The 19,953-nt window shown below is 33.3% G+C and overlaps 2 protein-coding genes across 6 annotated transcripts; one reads left to right on the forward strand and one right to left on the reverse strand.

Annotated features, from left to right (window-relative positions):
* The first annotated feature begins 189 nt into the window (after positions 1–189).
* Positions 190–4,411, forward strand: LOC111426243 (klaroid protein-like). Of its 2 annotated transcripts, XM_023060686.2 has the most exons (5): positions 190–484; positions 734–815; positions 871–1,083; positions 1,640–2,115; positions 2,723–4,411. In XM_023060686.2, the coding sequence occupies exons 2-5, from the start codon at positions 760–762 to the stop codon at positions 3,907–3,909; spliced, it is 1,932 nt and encodes a 643-aa protein (XP_022916454.1). In that variant the 5' UTR covers positions 190–484; positions 734–759; the 3' UTR covers positions 3,910–4,411. The 2 variants fall into 2 exon arrangements, with proteins under 2 accessions (XP_022916454.1, XP_071052330.1); XM_071196229.1 differs by lacking the exons at positions 190–484; positions 734–815; positions 871–1,083 and adding an exon at positions 1,425–1,576.
* A 1,697-nt stretch (positions 4,412–6,108) lies between these two features.
* Positions 6,109–19,926, reverse strand: LOC111426326 (Yippee-like). Of its 4 annotated transcripts, XM_023060818.2 has the most exons (7): positions 19,668–19,915; positions 19,295–19,404; positions 18,239–18,389; positions 9,339–9,483; positions 8,324–8,367; positions 7,854–7,962; positions 6,109–7,805 (listed from the first exon to the last, which is right to left on the reverse strand). In XM_023060818.2, exons 4-7 carry the CDS (start codon positions 9,438–9,440, stop codon positions 7,716–7,718), a joined length of 345 nt encoding a protein of 114 aa, XP_022916586.1. In that variant the 5' UTR covers positions 9,441–9,483; positions 18,239–18,389; positions 19,295–19,404; positions 19,668–19,915; the 3' UTR covers positions 6,109–7,715. The 4 variants fall into 4 exon arrangements, with proteins under 4 accessions (XP_022916586.1, XP_022916584.1, XP_022916585.1 ...); XM_023060816.2 differs by lacking the exon at positions 19,295–19,404 and having other exon boundaries at positions 19,668–19,926; XM_023060817.2 differs by lacking the exon at positions 19,295–19,404 and having other exon boundaries at positions 19,772–19,925.
* Between the last annotated feature and the right edge of the window lie 27 nt (positions 19,927–19,953).

Here is a 19,953-nt window from a genome sequence, read left to right on the forward strand (position 1 = left end):
GAAATACGTAATATTAAAATTAGTAAATAAAACTTATCAATTAAATAAATTTTTATAGGAACATGCCTTTGAGGAGAATCAAAAATACAAAGAGAGCAAATTTATAGTAGAATTAGCTCTCATAACAATTAAAGAGAAGAAAAGTAAATTATAAATAAAAAAAATAAATTAAGAATTTAGCGCCATCTATAAATAAATTTCTTAACCTCCTTAGAGAATGACGTTTCCCACTTTGACATTAAGACGTCAATTTCTCACTTTTAACTCTCATTCAAACGAAAACAATCGTTAAACCCTTTTAATACCGTTACAAATCCGTTTTTATTTTCGATTAATTTAAATAATCTGACGTCACCGTTATATATTTCTTTCAAAACGGTACCCCGTCCACGAGTAACAGTTAAATCGTGTCAATCGTGTAAACGCGTCGATTTTTCGGCTTTAACACGTTTAATTTTACAGTTTTTATATTATTAAAAACAAGGTGAGTTATAATGCATTTATTTTTAGTGTTTTTGTGATGTATTATTCATTAGAAGTGTTTGAATTCGTCGTTTATTGTTGGAGATGTTTTTAACCTCCAAAATGGGCCGAAAATAAAACGTTTTCTAAATATAGAAGGTTTTTGTGATACATGTGGGACAGAAGCTTTGTTGGGGAGGGGTCTAAATTAGAATTTCGTACTCCTTGAATCAAAGAAGCTGAATTAAATAAACTTTAATTTTTTTTTCAGATTTACTTTTAAAATAACCTAAGATAATGGATCTTAGAGCCAGATCTCGATCAAATACCCCTTCTTTGAGAAGATCTCAAAGGTAAAATAAATTATTACAATTAATTTTGTATTAATATTTTTTTATTTTATTCTAGAATTATTGAAAATAGTTCCATTGAAACAAAAAAAGTTATACGATCTCAAAAGAAGCGATACATCACATCGGATTATTCATCGGAAGAAGGTGAACCTGTTGCCGATAACACAAAAAATTTAATTAGGGAAGAGCTGGCTCATTCCTCCACGATTAACGGCAACGGGGAAATTTCAGCTTTAAAATTATATAAAGAAGCCGGAGAGTATTGGAAGTAAGTATTTTTGTCGGAAAAATTTCCGGTTTGTTGATTTTGGAAACTTTATCTGTGAGTGGAATCTGATCTTGTGTTCTGGTAATGAGTACAAAAATTTAATATTAAATTACTCTTTATTAATTTAATTTAAAATAATTTTAAAAAAATTTTAGGTTATGTTAAATTAACCTGTCAAATTTGACATTTTCAATATTTTCAATAAAAATCCTCTTTAAAATCGTTCTTAACCCACAAATATCTTTAAAAACAACTTTTTTAAATTCCTTTTAAATCGTTTTTACCCCCCAATAACAAGTTTAAACCTCATTCATCTCTTTTCATCTTATTCCGTTACATCATTATTTTATTTTTAAAGTTCGTTTCGTTCGTTTTCTTCGTCGTAGTGTTTGCGTATTTTATTTTTAGTTACCTCGAGGTTTCTATATTAACACGCTCAGCCCTCATTCTTTATTTCTTAGTTTAAAACTTACGCAATAAGTAGTAGGGTAAGGTCAGTTTTAAATAAACTTCGTTCGTGGTTGTATTAAAATTAATTTTCTTTTTTAAATTACAGCAAGTATCCAAAAACGGATTATACGTACTCGAGACATTCAAAGGATCGCGTGGAATTGGCTCCAGGCGTTGTGGTTATGCCAAATATGAGTCGAAGATCGCTTCGGAACACCTTCGCTGAAGACAAAACGGTTTTTGATAAAGAAACGAGTACCGAAGAACATTTTGCTAAGAGAAAGGTTAAGCCGCAAGTGCTTTTTGGAAATAATAATAAATATGAGGGAGTTGCAACTTCATCTGTGTTTATGGAAAAATTCATTTATTATTTTATGAAGATAACTAGAGTCTTATTGTTTCCATTGTTGTATTTGTATAATAATTTTCAACGGAGTTGTCTTTATGTTTCGAAAATCTTCCATCGGATGGCCAGTCGGATTATGCTTTGGGATACGTGGATTTTGCAGAAGAACGTTAGCAATGATCGGAGACTATATGGTATTTTAAGTTTGTGTTTACTTCCTTTAATCATTTTCGGGGGTGAGTTTCTCTTTTTGCAATTAATTTATTTACAAATAGGTTATGTTAAAGATATTTAATTTTGTGTCCTTTTCAGGACTTTATTTATTGCTGCTTTTAAGCAGTTTTCGCGTTCCCTGCCACCCAAATTGCGGTCGTATTGCCTCTGCTTATTATTATTCACTTTCAGATTACGCTAGTCGAGCTTTTGGTCACTTTAGAAACATTTAAAACTTATTTAATTATAAATTTTTTTTTAATACAATTTGAGTGTGCTTTTATTTAATTATTTTAACAACTAAATACAAATTTGAACAAATATTTTAAAATTTGTTGCATTTTTTGACATTAAAAAAAATAGTTATTTTTTTCTTTATAATTTTATGTTGGTAACACTTTTGGGTTATGTATATGTTTAAATAAAATTAATTAGTTTTTGTGTATTTTTTGTGACTAACAACAGATTAATCGGTAAGGCTAACAAAATAATAATTCATTCCTATTTTTACACATTTTTTAATAAATTAATTTTTTAATAAAAAATTTTTATAAGCGATTTAGCGTAATTTGGGTGGGAAGGCAAAGTTTTGTGTACTATTCAAAATTATGAAGAAAATTTGGGTTGCAGGGTTGTGGGTTTTATACGCAATAATAACCGGATTAACATCGTGGGTATCAACGTTATCCCAAAACAACCACCAACGGTTAATAATCCCCGAAGATTTCCCAGTCAACTCGTTAAAACCATCGTTAATCGAAGAATTGGGGAAAAAAAATCTCGTTTATGAAGAAGAATTAAAATCCAAAATGAATAAATTTCTCGATGAAGTCGAAAGTTTGAAACGAGGAAACTCATTTTTACAAGGAGAGATTATCAGGATGAACCAAAAGATTTCGGTTGATATTAAAAAGTGTTGTCGGAGATCTTTATTAGAAATTGAAGGTTATGTTCAAAAAATTTTAACAGATTTTTTCGGGGTAAATACAAAGACTTTGAGTAAAGATGACGTTGAGGCATGGTTAAAAAGTATTTTTGTCGCTAAAAATGATTTAGAAAGTAAAATCGATGGTTTAACTAGTGATTTAACATCAAATTTTGACACTTCAATATCGCATAACCTCAAACTTGTGATGGATCAAGTTTCGGAAAAGATTAAAGACGAGCTTATTTTATTAAAATCAAATCAAGAAATAACTTTTTCGCCACCATCAAATTATATCGATGAAGATCGGATTAAAAAAATCGTTTCCGATACCTTATCAATTTACGATGCTGATAAAACCGGGTTGGTTGATTACGCGATGGAATCAGCTGGGGGTTATATTATTTCGACGAGGTGTACTCAAATTTATCACCCAAAAACCGCGGTTATTTCGGTGTTTGGAATCCCGATTTGGTATCCGTCGAACACCCCGAGAACTGTGATTACTCCCGGAAATAACCCGGGTCAATGTTGGTCGTTTCAAAATTTCCCCGGTTTCTTAGTGATTAAATTGTACGGTTTTGTAAAAATTTCCGGATTCAGCATGGAACACGTCTCCGTGAAATTGGCCCCCAACGACAATATAAGTTCAGCTCCTAAAGATTTTGAAGTTTATGGATTAAAAAATGAAAACGATTTGGATGCGAAGCTTTTAGGTAAATATCGGTATTTAAACAACGGGAAATCGTTACAATTTTTCGCGGTGGACGCTGATGGTGACGTTGGTTTTGATTTGGTCGAGTTAAAAGTGTTCTCAAACCACGGAAATCCCAATTATACTTGTTTGTATCGGTTTAGAGTGCACGGGGAATTAATCGATGGGGCGTCGTGAGATTTTGTATTAGTTTATTCATTTCTTTTTCGTTACATTTTTTTAAAGTTTAATTTTTTTTAATTATTAACCTTTTTTACCAAAGAAAATTGCCATAAATTTCTTCTTAAGTTGCTTTAAGTACCTGATTAAATTTTTAACCTCACTTTTTTGATTTTTTAATTATATCTGTTTTAAGATCTCGAAATCAAATTTGAAGTAAAATTAAGAAAGAAATGAAGAAATCTGTGATGCCTCTTGTAAATAAATACTTTATTTAAAAGAAACTAGTACAAAATCTCATAATTTCTTTAAAATTAAAACAACCTTGAATGCCTTAAAATTTTATATTAATAAATTTTAATACTTAATAGATTCAAGTCACTTAATTAATTATTAGATTCGATTTGTTATGAATCGGAAAGAAAAAGGGGTTTTTCCTTTTTTGAGGTTGTGTTTAATAATAAAGAGTGTTTAATTATTTTCAAGTTGCATAAAAATAAATCTTTTTTCTGTTTTCTAATCATTTCGAACAAATTTATCCAAATCATGCACAATATGCTTTTTTCCATCCCTTCCGCTGTTGTTCCTAGAAAACAAACATCTCCCCCTACATATCCATGTATAACACATTCAACCTCTGGGTTAACATCAAGGTCTATAGAACATAAGGTTACCCAATACCGATTCTCCTCCTCTGAGAGGCAAGGTGGGTCAGTGACGTAGCTGGTTCTATGAACAACACAACACGATGCGAGGTTTAAATATTTTATATAGACTGTACCACAGTATAGGCACGTATAGGCTATCTTTTATTCTGACTGTATCGAACCAGTGACGTCAATTTGCGGGGTAATCGATACTACAGAGGCATAGGGAATGAGGTAACCTTATGTTCTATAAACCTTGATCGAAATTTATAAAACTTTAAAAAAAAATTAAGTTGGCACCCTTAATTCATTGTTTATTTAGGAAAAAATAGGTATTGAAAAGTACCTAACATAAAACTGGAAACTTTTGGGTTATGCCGGTCGTTAAAACGTATATCTGTGTATGTCTATGATGTATATCATGAATGTCCGTTTGGCCGTTTAGCCATCTTTAGAGACGTGCTGCTAAACCCAAATGAGTCTAGTTCTAGGTATACTGTTAGTTCTGCATAGTTACAGTGCTACACCCCATTTTTTATTTTAATACTCTTAATATTTTTAAATATTAAATAAATATAAAAAAATCTTATCTTAATCAATTGTTTTAATTAAAAAATGTCAAGTGCCATCTATTATCGAAGAAGTCAATTTTTATTAGAGAAAAGATTTCTTTCCTGTCTTTACTATTAGTTGGGCCACTGAATAGTAGATGTCGCTAATTAACCAGTCAAAAATTTTACCTGCTCATACTTTGAGAAATACCTCCTCGATCATCACGACATCAAGGAGCACATCAAATCAAGGAGGTAATTTAAAATAGGACAAATTTGGCAAGAGACATGGATATGAAATTTGTGTTTATAATTTTTTCAAGCTATTATGTTTTTAATTAATAATAATTTGAGTTCATTTAAATGTAAACTTATCTGTTTATTAGATGGAAGAAATAAAATTTTTTTTACAACAATTTTTATTATTGTATTATATCTCCTAACACAAAAATAATAATAATCTGGCGACATCCGTCATTCGATACCAGAACTAACGGTTCAAATCGAAAACTCTTGCAAATTTCCAATTAATTCCGCCATTGGGCAACAGATGTCGCCCAACATTCAAATTATTTTCTTTATTATTATTCCAACAGTAATATTTATTATATTACTTTATTAACTTCAAAGTGGTTGTAACTAATCCTAATAAAAATTTAAAAAAAATTCTTTTCAAAGGTAATGGAAATTTATTTATTTAAACAAAACTAACCGAGAAACTAAGAATGTAAGGTAAACTGTAAGGTAAAATTCTTCGACGAAATTTACGGAAAATGACATAAATTAATTGCATAGTAAATATTTCAAATAAAAGTTTCTTTACAAAAACATTGCCATTTTAAAAAAAATTATTAATTCAAAAGATATTTTAATTAAAAAAATTTAAAATGCAACAAATTATTTTTATGAGATAGGCAACCAGCACAAATTATAGTACAACTGCACGATAATAGATGGCGCCTTAAATATTATAATTAATTTTAATAATTAAAAGAAACCGGGTAAATAAATCAACAAAATTACTCATTACTTAATATTTAATAATGCAAACTGCGTATATGTCACATGGTGTTGTTTGTTCGTTCATAAAATCAAAAAGGGCTCACTAAATATCACTACGATTCACTTAAAACTTAAAAAATTTTAAATAAATTACCTTGTTATTATTTTTAATAAACTTACAGTCGTTTTAAAAGTAGTTGTTAACAACAAAGAGAAGTGCAACGATTTTTTTGCGATTTATTCTTCCTTTTAATTTAAAACGTGGACTTATTTTAACTCGATCATTCCTTATTTTGATAAAATGACAGTTTTATACTTTTTTTTTAATTCTATGCGCTACTGGCAGTATGACATTTGAATAATTACAATAATAAAGACATCGATGAGATTTTTTTTTAAAACGCTGTCATCCCGTTTTTATAAGATACACATCGTCGAAATAACCCCAAATACGTTTATGATAATATGTTACATGTTTATTAGTAAATAAATATAGTATTATTATTATTATTATCGTTATTTTCTAGGATGTGATTTTTTTTAAATTGTGTCATCGAATAATCATAAATTATTTAGTACCAACCTTAATTATTGTTGGCTAATTTCAGAGATGTCAAGGATTGACATCTCTTTTTTGACAGATAACCTAAACAAATTGATTTATGATTACCCGATTTGTTTATTTTGGAGCGTTCTTTGGATAAATTAAATTATTTAACGTTATCTTAACATCTATTGATTCCCCCAGTTTCTTTATTCTTATTCATAACTCAACCATTCTTTAAATATTTTTATTTTCTTAAAATCTTTATTATTCTTGACATTTTTTTTTTTTCGTTTTCTCTAATTATTTTTACCACAGATGTAATACCACAGCACATGTTCTCATTCTAACACAGATCACAACATCATGATTTAACATACACCCAAAACTACTAACGGTAAGTACACACATCTTTCTCTTTCTCACTTTTTTTAATTAATCGATTAATTGTTGTTGCGAAAAATTTAAAAATGTGTGATTAGAACGCTTAGAAGATTCTAGTTGTTTCTTTCTTGGGTTTGATTTATTTTTGTAGCGAAAATACGATGTTTTTTGTTAAATATAAGGAGATAAAAAGTTGGGTTGGTTTTTTCTTTTAAATCAATCTATAATAATATACTATAGATAAATATAATGATTAAAATTAATTAAAAAAAATTAAACTAGGTGCTATCACTTCATCACTACGTTTACATAGTAAAAAAAATCTAAGGGATTTATTGTTAATTGTTCAAAAAATTAATTTGTTCTATTTTTTGAGCAAACAAAACCTTTTTTTTGGTCCTTTTTTTAATTTTTAAAAATCGAATAAAATAATTCATGATTCGAAAAAACTAAAACGTTTTCTCAAAAGTAATAAAATCGAATTAATCGATAAATTTGACGTTGTCAAGATTGATGAAACTCGTTTAACCACCACCACAACACAACAATAGGGACGTGGTCATCGATTGTTACGCTAAAAAACGTTCTTTTTACACATAAACTCGTAGTAATAGTTGTTGTTGTCGGATTTATGAAGACAATTGGCGGCCATCGGTTGTAATTGTTGAGAAAACGACCCGAACGGCTTCAAAATCGTCAGTCCCAACCGTTCTCCTTAATCATATGGGCCAATTCTATTATAAACTTGCCTTCTTTGTATTTTTGACTCGATTCGAAAGCATGTTCCTTCAAATATTTCGTTTAACATAAATTTTATTTCAAAAATTTACTTACATATTTCCATCCGAGCGTCGTTTTACAACATTCACAGTAAATATCTGCAACAGCGTGAAGACCCGTCAATAGAACTCTTTCCTCTGCTGGACCACAACCTACATTCACCCTAAACAAAAATCAAAAGCTAAATCAAATTATTTTAAATTTAGCTTCGTTACAACACCCGGTGAATGTTCATTTCGCGTTACGGTTTAGAAACGTTTCGTAAGTTGTTGCGTTAAAGTGCAACAACGTGTAGTGTAAAACGGGGTTACGCCTCTGAAATTGCGTCGATGGAAAAAGGAGGAAAGGCGAAAAAGTTAGTTAAGCTAAAAAAATTAATGTTATTTGCTTTCTATACGTAAATGTGAAATGTATGAGCCGGTATGGTAACTATTCCGTTTAAGGTTGAGTTATCGATTTAGCAAATAGCTATAGAAAAGTATGTATACGGAAATTATCTTCCCTCCCCCCCGACTGGTACTTACACAGAATTGAACAAATAAGCGCGACCTTGACTTCCTTGGAATGACTAAAACAAAGAAAAAAAATTTATTTTAATAATTATTTATTAATAATTACATTTTTATCGATATTGATGCCTTTTTTAACCTCAAAATGTGAAATGAAAAAATTAATACCAATTTAAATTTTTTTAACTCTAAACTTATTAAAAAAGTTGGTAATTTTTAGTTTTTTTTTCCTAATCTCAAAAATTATTTGTTTTTATAATAAATATTTTTGATCCGTCACGTTAATAAGTTAAATATTAATTTAAATTTTAAAATAATAAATTGAGTACAACTAAAAAAATCATTCAAACGCAATTTTTCGATTTAAAAATAAACTCACCATGATTATTCTCGAATTTTATTTATTGGAGGAAATCGTTGATTAATCAAAACGTTGGAAGCGAAACACATCGAGTGATTAAAAGGTTTAAACACTCTTTTTAATATAAATTATATAAACGTTTTTTTAAGTAACCTCAAAATGTTAAACGAAAAAACCAACTTAAATTTTAGTAATTAAACATTTTTTAAAACGATTAATTAAAATAAATGAATTAATTAATCAAGTTTTAAGTAAGAAATTAAATTAATTAGTCGAATTATTTAGTTTAAAAATTAATTTAGTTACAAAAAAAGGTTGGTAATTTTTGGTTATTTTTTCTTAACCTCATAAATTATTTGTTTTTATAATAAAAATTGTGTTTTGATGTATTAATGTCAATTTAAACTTGGTTAGTTCTAGTGATAGTGCTAGTGTAAAACTAGAACTAACACAAGACCTAGAACTAGGAACATTCGGATTTAGCCGCACGTCTCTCAACACGGCCAAACCCGAGTGATAGTGTAAAACTAGAACTAACACTAGACTGAGAACTAGAATCATTCGGGTTTAACCGTCTTGGGAGCATTAGCCTGGTTTCTATGGAAATATATTTTTGTATATTGAATCTTAAGTGAAATTCACTGTATATCTATAATAAATATAAATTACCTTTGAAATTAACTCGTCGTGATTGGCCAAATGCGCTCGGCAGTGTATACACGAGTAAGTACGGTGGCATTGGGGTAAGTAGGCCTGAAATGTCTTTACCATCCTGGTCTTGGACGCAGGAGTCGGCCATACGTGACTTTACCACCTAAAACAAAAAGAAAATTCGAATTTAATTTTATTTCAAAAATAATTTCAACTCCCAAGATCCCAACAAACGATGTTGTGGTGGTCTTTGGGTCGTGGGGGCTTTATTTTTAGCGCAATTACGAGGTTATTGATTAGCTAACCGTTGTGTTAGGAAACTCTGAGATTATTTTTTTTATATACTCATACACGAGGAGTTGTTTTGCTACAACACGCGAAATTAATTTTTAATTAATTCGAGAGAAAAAAGATTAAGAATAAAAGAGTCGATGAGGAAACTTTTAAAAAGGTCATTGATCGATTCCGATTATTATTTCATGAAAAAGAATTTTTTTCAAACAAGTTTTTCTTGGCAGTTTTACCTCAAACATCCAAGAATTTAAAGTCTGTTTATTTATTTCGCAAATTTATTTTTAGAATTAAACGGAATGAGCGCGTTTTAAAACCTAATTCTAACAGCTTTTTATTAATAAATCTTTTAATTTACATTTTCCGTTTAATGCAGGAAAATAAAAAAAATGGTAATGTCAAGGACTTAATTATTTTTAATTTTAAACCATTTCGAAAACGCGATCCATTTAATTCCGTTCGATCCAAAGGAAACTGACACACTGCTCCAGTTCTGTTTTTGAAATTGGGTTATTGTTTAGAATCGAAAATCTTATTCAATCTGCGATTATTGTTATGTTATGATGATTATAATGGTGGTGATGATGATGATGATAAGGGGAGGGAAATGTTAGGACCGTGACCTGTAGCACCGTCGCCTATACAAAAGTGTCGTCGTTGTGACAAACAAAACCCGACACACAATCGATATTTCAATATCGTTTCGTGAACGGGGGCTTGCACCGCGAGGGCTAACTTAAAAGCTGCAACTTGGAAAACGCGACCGACTCGTAAATAAAATAATGGGAACGAGCTTCGCTTTATAAGGTGATAAATCGATTATCAATATGTGAATATAAAAAATTAATTAAAAAAAATTAAATTTCAATTTCAAAATTAGCGCCATCTCTTGACGCCAATTAATATTAAAAAACGTCAATTTAATTTTTATTCGTAACATTAAGGATTTAAAGTTGAATTTCGCACAATCAGGTAAAATGTTGAGCAAGGTCAGTTTTGAAACAAGGTCAATGACCTCTACGTAAACAATGTTGTGTAAGGTTATGCCACATAGGATTTGAAAGGTCGATTATGTTTATACCCAAAACATCATAACTCTATGTTATTTGAAGTACCGAAGTCGATATAAATAAAATCTTGATAACCAAGTATACGTAGATGAAGTTAACATCATTGGCAGATCAATGTAGGTGTTCAAACCGAAATCTTCCAAACCGTTAGATTCAAAGAAAAAGGAGTGGCGAAAGACCGAGTCGGTTGGAGGCGAAACATCAAGGAGGCCAAGACTTGATTTGGGCTGTAAGGTTTGACAAAAAATTGAATTTTTGTGTTTGCAGTAACATATTTTGGGTCTAAAATAAGTACATCTTTCTGTTATACCGTAATTTCCGTCATGTGTACAGCAGCAACAATCTCAGCAATTTTTAACTTCTTTTGTAACACATCCTTAAGCTATTAATTAAGTGATATAGTCTTCAAAATACAGCAGAAAAAATGAGCTCTGTGCATGCCCATACTATCCAGACTTAACCTCACTAAGACTAATAGTTACCAACAGAGCCCGGACAGTTTAGGAAAAGTGCGCCCCTCTACACGAATCCATGACAACGACGTAAGTACGTTGTTGTCGCTTTTGACACCTTTTAAGTTACTCTTCAAAATTGAATTTCGAAGAGTGATGAGCGTACCTTAGCGAAGAACTTGCAGTGCAACATTAATTAATGAATTAATAAAAATAATATAAAAATACGCACTGAATTATTCATTTTTGGTTTTATTAAATTTATAATTAATAAATTAATTATAATTTATTTCGTGACATAAGGTATGACATATCCGACAGCTTCGCACGCTTCGATTGAATATTGACACTGGAGTGGGAGGCGTTTTAGGATAATTTTCCTAAACTGTCCGGGCTCTGGTTATCAACCTCCAAGTCACATTTTCTGTCAAACTAGAACTGGTGTGAAGTTATCCATAAATCCCAGCAATAAACTTAAAACATTAATAATTCCGTAACCAATACGATTTGGGTAACCAAATTTCACACACAGGTCACTCTTACCCTCAAGAACAGCTAACCACCCCCATTTGGTAAAAAAAAAATTTTTCAACCCTCACCCCCGAAAAAGGGATGTTTTCGCCCTGATGGGCACCTTCGAATTAAACGAAATTCTACCACATAATAGAACACACTTCTAAGTATTTTTATCAATTTTCAAAACACCGTAAGCCCTAACGGTTTTCGAGAAAAAAAATCAGTATTATAAACCACGGATGGGACTTTAGGGGTGAATTTGACCCCGTTGGGCACCTTCAAAATTGATGAAATTTTAGGATGATTTAGAGGATGCCTTTAGCAATTGAAATCAACCATCCAAACACCGTAAGGTATAACGGTTTCCGAGAAAAAAAATGTGTTATTAGACACTATAGGTACACAGCGCGGCGCGGACTTTGGGGGTGAATTTGACCCCGTTGGGCACCTCCAAAATTGACGAAATTTTAGGATGATTTAGAGGATGCCTTTAGCGATTGAAATCAACCATCCAAACACCGTAATGTATTACGGTTTCCGAGAAAAAAAAAGTGTTATTAGACACTATAGGTATACAGCGCGGCGCGGACTTTGGGGGTGAATTTGACCCCGTTGGGCACCTCCAAAATTGACGAAATTTTAGGATGATTTAGAGGATGCCTTTAGCGATTGAAATCAACCATCCAAACACCGTAATGTATTACGGTTTCCGAGAAAAAAAAAGTGTTATTAGACACTATAGGTATACAGCGCGGCGCGGACTTTGGGGGTGAATTTGACCCCGTTGGGCACCTCCAAAATTGACGAAATTTTAGGATGATTTAGAGGATGCCTTTAGCAATTGATATCAACCATCCAAACACCGTAATGTATTACGGTTTCCGAGAAAAAAAATGTGTTATTAGACACTATAGGTATACAGCGCGGCGCGGACTTTGGGGGTGAATTTGACCCCGTTGGGCACCTCCAAAATTGACGAAATTTTAGGATGATTTAGAGGATGCCTTTAGCGATTGAAATCAACCATCCAAACACCGTAATGTATTACGGTTTCCGAGAAAAAAAAAGTGTTATTAGACACTATAGGTATACAGCGCGGCGCGGACTTTGGGGGTGAATTTGAACCCGTTGGGCACCTCCAAAATTGACGAAATTTTAGGATGATTTAGAGGATGCCTTTAGCAATTGATATCAACCATCCAAACACCGTAATGTATTACGGTTTCCGAGAAAAAAAATGTGTTATTAGACACTATAGGTATACAGCGCGGCGCGGACTTTGGGGGTGAATTTGACCCCGTTGGGCACCTCCAAAATTGACGAAATTTTAGGATGATTTAGAGGATGCCTTTAGCGATTGAAATCAACCATCCAAACACCGTAATGTATTACGGTTTCCGAGAAAAAAAATGTGTTATTAGACACTATAGGTATACAGCGCGGCGCGGACTTTGGGGGTGAATTTGACCCCGTTGGGCACCTCCAAAATTGACGAAATTTTAGGATGATTTAGAGGATGCCTTTAGCAATTGATATCAACCATCCAAACACCGTAATGTATTACGGTTTCCGAGAAAAAAAATGTGTTATTAGACACTATAGGTACACAGCGCGGCGCGGACTTTGGGGGTGAATTTGACCCCGTTGGGCACCTCCAAAATTGACGAAATTTTAGGATGATTTAGAGGATGCCTTTAGCGATTGAAATCAACCATCCAAACACCGTAATGTATTACGGTTTCCGAGAAAAAAAATGTGTTATTAGACACTATAGGTATACAGCGCGGCGCGGACTTTGGGGGTGAATTTGACCCCGTTGGGCACCTCCAAAATTGATGAAATTTTAGGATGATTTGGAGGGCGGACTTTTGATAGAAAAAAAACTTTTGATAGAGAAAGAAATTTATTATATTAATGGTCTGTTTTACTTATAATTAAATTGTGTAATGGATTGAGAATATGATTATAATTACTTGCTACCGCGTTCCAGACCGTTTCCAACCCTTGTTCATTTAAGTAAATGCCATCCCTGTGTAGAAATTTGTATTAAATACATAAGAAAAGAAACATTTTTACGTTTTGTTACCCTTCCATCATGGTTCTGTTAACAATTGCTTCAATGTCGGTACAATTGATTTGCTTTTCAGCACAAAACCGTCGAATGTAATGATTGATTTCCTATAAAGGCATGGAGAGTATTTATTTATAGCATGATAGAGAAGTTATAATATCTTACGTTCACAGACTCGAAGTTTTTGCAGGGAGGAATTGTGCAAATTTGTATTCCTTTAGGATTTAAGGAAAGAAGGAAGCGGAAGAGGTGAGAATATTGGGACTTCAGTTGGGATGGTGATGTTTTATGGAGTATATCTTTAGTTCTTATCATTATAACGATATGACGTTCAACAATATCTCCACAAAACCAAGGGTAACATGTTTTTGGAATACACTTTGCGCGCCGCAAAAGTTTTAGTATTGTTTGACCGCCTACTGCTAAGTCGAGGAAATATTTTCCGTTGCTTGACTGTTTTGGTTGTCGTCCTAAAATATATACCATTAGTAGGAATTAATTTCACATCTGTTAGAACAAATACTTTGTAGTTAGTTCTAGTACGTAGCATTCGGCAAAAATTACTATCGCCCAAAAACAGTAATTTCGTCGACATCTTCACTGGTCACTGGTTTTAACAAGAGATAACTAGAACAGCTGATCTCTGCAATAGCTGAGGAATCTTTATATATTATAAGTTTACTCCTCACCTTTCGGGCAAAATCTAAAAAATGTGTATGACGCTCTAAAACAACACCGAATAAGTCGGCAACTATTTTCCCGGAATGCACTTATAATGCAAAAAATATGGACATATTTTTTCCTTAATACCTGCGCCTTTTGTAACTGCACGTGGCGGAGTTCTTACCCTTTGCCAGTAACGACTAAAAGCCCATAAAACTACAAAATGCCTTTCTTAACAAAATTTATTTTTTCCATGAAATATTAAGAGTTTCGCAGTTTTCATAATCTATTAAAATCGCTAAAGGCACCTACTATCTGCTCTACATACGTGTACAATTTAATAACGAAATTGTTTCTCTGAAGCCGTGGTCGGTGTTTGGATGGTCGATTTAAATTGCTAAAGGCATCCTCTAAATCATCCTAAAATTTCGTCAATTTTGGAGGTGCCCAACGGGGTCAAATTCACCCCCAAAGTCCGCGCCGCGCTATATATCTATAGTGTCTAATAACACTTTTTTTTTTCTCGGAAACCGTAATACATTACGGTGTTTGGATGGTTGATTTCAATCGCTAAAGGCATCCTCTAAATCATCCTAAAATTTCGTCAATTTTGGAGGTGCCCAACGGGGTCAAATTCACCCCCAAAGTCCGCGCCGCGATCTGTACCTATAGTGTCTAATAACACATTTTTTTTCTCGGAAACCGTAATACCTTACGGTGTTTGGATGGTTGATTTCAATCGCTAAAGGCATCCTCTAAATCATCCTAAAATTTCATCAATTTTGGAGGTGCCCAACGGGGTCAAATTCACCCCCAAAGTCCGCGCCGCGCTGTATACCTATAGTGTCTAATAACACATTTTTTTTCTCGGAAACCGTAATACATTACGGTGTTTGGATGGTTGATATCAATTGCTAAAGGCATCCTCTAAATCATCCTAAAATTTCGTCAATTTTGGAGGTGCCCAACGGGGTCAAATTCACCCCCAAAGTCCGCGCCGCGCTATATATCTATAGTGTCTAATAACACTTTTTTTTTTCTCGGAAACCGTAATACATTACGGTGTTTGGATGGTTGATTTCAATCGCTAAAGGCATCCTCTAAATCATCCTAAAATTTCGTCAATTTTGGAGGTGCCCAACGGGGTCAAATTCACCCCCAAAGTCCGCGCCGCGCTGTATACCTATAGTGTCTAATAACACATTTTTTTTCTCGGAAACCGTAATACATTACGGTGTTTGGATGGTTGATATCAATTGCTAAAGGCATCCTCTAAATCATCCTAAAATTTCGTCAATTTTGGAGGTGCCCAACGGGGTCAAATTCACCCCCAAAGTCCGCGCCGCGCTATATATCTATAGTGTCTAATAACACTTTTTTTTTTCTCGGAAACCGTAATACATTACGGTGTTTGGATGGTTGATTTCAATCGCTAAAGGCATCCTCTAAATCATCCTAAAATTTCGTCAATTTTGGAGGTGCCCAACGGGGTCAAATTCACCCCCAAAGTCCGCGCCGCGATCTGTACCTATAGTGTCTAATAACACATTTTTTTTCTCGGAAACCGTAATACCTTACGGTGTTTGGATGGTTGATTTCAATCGCTAAAGGCATCCTCTAAATCATCCTAAAATTTCATCAATTTTGGTGGTGCCCAACGGGGTCAAATTCACCCCCAAAGTCCGCGCCGCGCTGTATACCTATAGTGTCTAATAACACATTTTTTTTCTCGGAAACCGTAATACATTACGGTGTTTGGATGGTTGATATCAATTGCTAAAGGCATCCTCTAAATCATCCTAAAATTTCGTCAATTTTGGAGGTGCCCAACGGGGTCAAATTCACCCCCAAAATCCGCGCCGCGCTGTATACCTATAGTGTCTAATAACACATTTTTTTTCTCGGAAACCGTAATACATTACGGTGTTTGGATGGTTGATTTCAATCGCTAAAGGCATCCTCTAAATCATCCTAAAATTTCGTCAATTTTGGAGGTGCCCAACGGGGTCAAATTCACCCCCAAAGTCCGCGCCGCGCTGTATACCTATAGTGTCTAATAACACATTTTTTTTCTCGGAAACCGTAATACATTACGGTGTTTGGATGGTTGATATCAATTGCTAAAGGCATCCTCTAAATCATCCTAAAATTTCGTCAATTTTGGAGGTGCCCAACGGGGTCAAATTCACCCCCAAAATCCGCGCCGCGCTGTATACCTATAGTGTCTAATAACACATTTTTTTTCTCGGAAACCGTAATACATTACGGTGTTTGGATGGTTGATTTCAATCGCTAAAGGCATCCTCTAAATCATCCTAAAATTTCGTCAATTTTGGAGGTGCCCAACGGGGTCAAATTCACCCCCAAAGTCCGCGCCGCGCTGTATACCTATAGTGTCTAATAACACATTTTTTTTCTCGGAAACCGTAATACATTACGGTGTTTGGATGGTTGATATCAATTGCTAAAGGCATCCTCTAAATCATCCTAAAATTTCGTCAATTTTGGAGGTGCCCAACGGGGTCAAATTCACCCCCAAAGTCCGCGCCGCGCTGTATACCTATAGTGTCTAATAACACTTTTTTTTCTCGGAAACCGTAATACATTACGGTGTTTGGATGGTTGATTTCAATCGCTAAAGGCATCCTCTAAATCATCCTAAAATTTCGTCAATTTTGGAGGTGCCCAACGGGGTCAAATTCACCCCCAAAGTCCGCGCCGCGCTGTGTACCTATAGTGTCTAATAACACATTTTTTTTCTCGGAAACCGTTATACCTTACGGTGTTTGGATGGTTGATTTCAATTGCTAAAGGCATCCTCTAAATCATCCTAAAATTTCATCAATTTTGAAGGTGCCCAACGGGGTCAAATTCACCCCTAAAGTCCCATCCGCGGTTTATAATACTGATTTTTTTTCTCGAAAACCGTTAGGGCTTACGGTGTTTTGAAAATTGATAAAAATACTTAGAAGTGTGTTCTATTATGTGGTAGAATTTCGTTTAATTCGAAGGTGCCCATCAGGGCGAAAACATCCCTTTTTCGGGGGTGAGGGTTGAAAAATTTTTTTTTTACCAAATGGGGGTGGTTAGCTGTTCTTGAGGGTAAGAGTGACCTGTGTGTGAAATTTGGTTACCCAAATCGTATTGGTTACGGAATTATTAATGTTTTAAGTTTATTGCTGGGATTTATGGATAACTTCACACCAGTCAAACTAGATGTTGTGTTTGTAACAGGGAAGGTTATAACTTGAAGCTATATTTATCTCTTGTTATAGGAAATATACAAATATAGCAGCGCCATCTCTTGAAATCTATTACCCCTAAAGTTCAAAGTGATATACTTTGACTTTGCAAAATGTTAAATAAACAAACTATAACCTTTTTGGTCTTTTAACTTCGTCATATTGACTTAGAACAGTAATGATATTGATTGTTACATGTTTCTCCACACGTTATGTGAATGCTACTTTGAAAAATGAGCACCAAGCATTGAATTTAAGTCACCAATTCGCTTGCCGCTTAAATTAGATTCAGATTAAACAGTATATTATACTCCCTATTTATGGAGAATAAAGTACACATAAATCTTAAAAGGATATAATGACTACTATATATTATTAAAAAAACCTCTTTCTTCCTTATAACTGTTTTGTAATGCTTGATTATTCTTGAAAAAAAAAAAATAAAAATAACTGCGTATAAATTTCAAGGGCACCACAACATAATATCGAGCTTCGTTCGGTCTAAAACAAATTATTATCAATAAATTCTCATTAAAAACAATTTAACACTCAAATTTTCCGAATCAAAAAAAACCCATAATCAAAATAAAAAAAATTAAATTAAATTACTCACTTGTACGAAAAAAAATCGTTTAGATCCTTTAATCCCCTTTTAAAGTGGGGGTTGGTCACTTTTCCATCTTTTCATCAAACACCCGCTTGGAGGAATAACACTTCCACGAATCGAAACGAATCACCATGAAAAAATTCCTTTATCCTTCGCTCTGTAACAATAAAAATGGCTTTAATAAAGGAGAATTTCTTTATTTAATTAAACAAAAACAATTATTACTACCTGTTATTTTGTCAATAACTAACAATAACTAACACGATTTCCGTCTAAATTTATCGATAAAAAGAATTTTTAGCTTATCACCCGATTATAAGCTTCTGTTATCTTTGTTAAACAGCTGTAAGTGTTATCATTTGATGTTTTTATTATTTATTATTAAAAAAATAACGCGGATATTAACAAATAATTTTTGCTTTGTTGCTTTTTGACGCATCATTTAAACGGAGAAGAAAATTTCTTTGTGTTTGTTTTGATAGTTTTAAGATTTAAAATAAAGCGTTCACGGAGCACTTCTATAAATAAAAAAAGTTAAACGAACTCGATAAACACACACTTAGCGGTCAGCATAAAACGTAGTGCGTCGTCTGATAAATAATACGATCTCTCCACGTCGGAATGGATTAAAAAAAAATTAAAAACATAAACACATAGATAACGTGACGAGCAATAATATTTTGAAATCAAATCTAAATAAACACTTTTATCACGATTTTTATAAAACTTAAAACGTCAAAAAATTGAAATGTCTTATTTGACATTAAGGGGTACCAATTGTCAAATTTAAAAATCCCCTAACTTATTAAGTTGTTTATAAATACAAAAGTTTGAGATAAAAACTCAATATGTTTTTTATAAAAGATTCAAACAAAGGATGTAGACGAAGGCTCACTCGAGGGATGGTGAACGACTCCTAAAAAACAACAAACAACAAAAGTTACAAAACTCGAGTTCAGACGACGACGAACAACGACCCAAACGAAACGACACCAGCCAGCGGCCGCAGAAAGGTTCAACAATCCGGGGACGAAGGGGGCTTAATAAGAAAAGGTCATCTACCTTCGTCAAGTAATCGCATACGTTCGGGTTCAATCGCTGAACCACAGGAACCAAGAGCCACTAAAACGTACGTCCGCTTCTAAAACCGTCCCCGCATCCTGAACAGCTGACTGCAATAACAAAGAGAACCACTCTCCATTCCAATCCATTCCAACAATAATTAATCACTAATAAATTAGTCATTAATTTTTATTTATTTAAAACAAAAACTTTAATTAAAAAAAAATTATTTTAAAATAAAAAAAAATAAACGTCAAAACATAACCTAATAAGACATTTAATTTCAAGGTAAAAAAAAAATTAAAGTAGTCTTGATTTTGTTGTTTATAAACAAAAGCGGGGTAAAACGGAATTAAATGAAAATGGCACCCACCTTTAATGAAAACAAAGGAACTAATGTTGTTGTTGTCGATTACTTAAACGACGATTTGATGCGCTTTGTCGCGAAGGATCGAAACAGATTCCGAAAAGATTTACCTTTTACGTCGGGGTTTTCTTCAACGCGAAAAATCAGCTGTTTTCAAGACGGAGATTCGACCACAACACACACGCGCGCGCGCACATTCACACAATAGCTAAAGCGTTGACGGAACTATCTCATCGACAACCTACCGATGAGAAAAACGAAACGATACTGAACTGCGCAGAACTGCGCGTTT

This window comes from Onthophagus taurus, chromosome 5 (genome assembly GCF_036711975.1).
Source record: "Onthophagus taurus isolate NC chromosome 5, IU_Otau_3.0, whole genome shotgun sequence".
Taxonomy (NCBI): domain Eukaryota; kingdom Metazoa; phylum Arthropoda; class Insecta; order Coleoptera; family Scarabaeidae; genus Onthophagus; species Onthophagus taurus.

What these genes read in the sequence shown, in the direction of transcription:
- LOC111426326 (XM_023060816.2), bottom strand. Translation starts at nt 9,440, where the DNA reads ATGGTAAAGACATTTCAGGCCTACTTACCCCAATGCCACCGTACTTAC. An exon ending in ACGACGAGTTAATTTCAAAG is followed by an intron (nt 8,368 to 9,338) that starts GTAATTTATATT and finishes TCTTTGTTTTAG; the next exon opens with TCATTCCAAGGAAGTCAAGG. An exon ending in GCTTATTTGTTCAATTCTGT is followed by an intron (nt 7,963 to 8,323) that starts GTAAGTACCAGT and finishes ATTTTTGTTTAG; the next exon opens with GGTGAATGTAGGTTGTGGTC.
- LOC111426243 (XM_023060686.2), top strand. Translation starts at nt 760, where the DNA reads ATGGATCTTAGAGCCAGATCTCGATCAAATACCCCTTCTTTGAGAAGA. An exon ending in GAAGCCGGAGAGTATTGGAA is followed by an intron (nt 1,084 to 1,639) that starts GTAAGTATTTTT and finishes TTTAAATTACAG; the next exon opens with CAAGTATCCAAAAACGGATT. An exon ending in TCCTTTAATCATTTTCGGGG is followed by an intron (nt 2,116 to 2,722) that starts GTGAGTTTCTCT and finishes TTTGGGTTGCAG; the next exon opens with GGTTGTGGGTTTTATACGCA.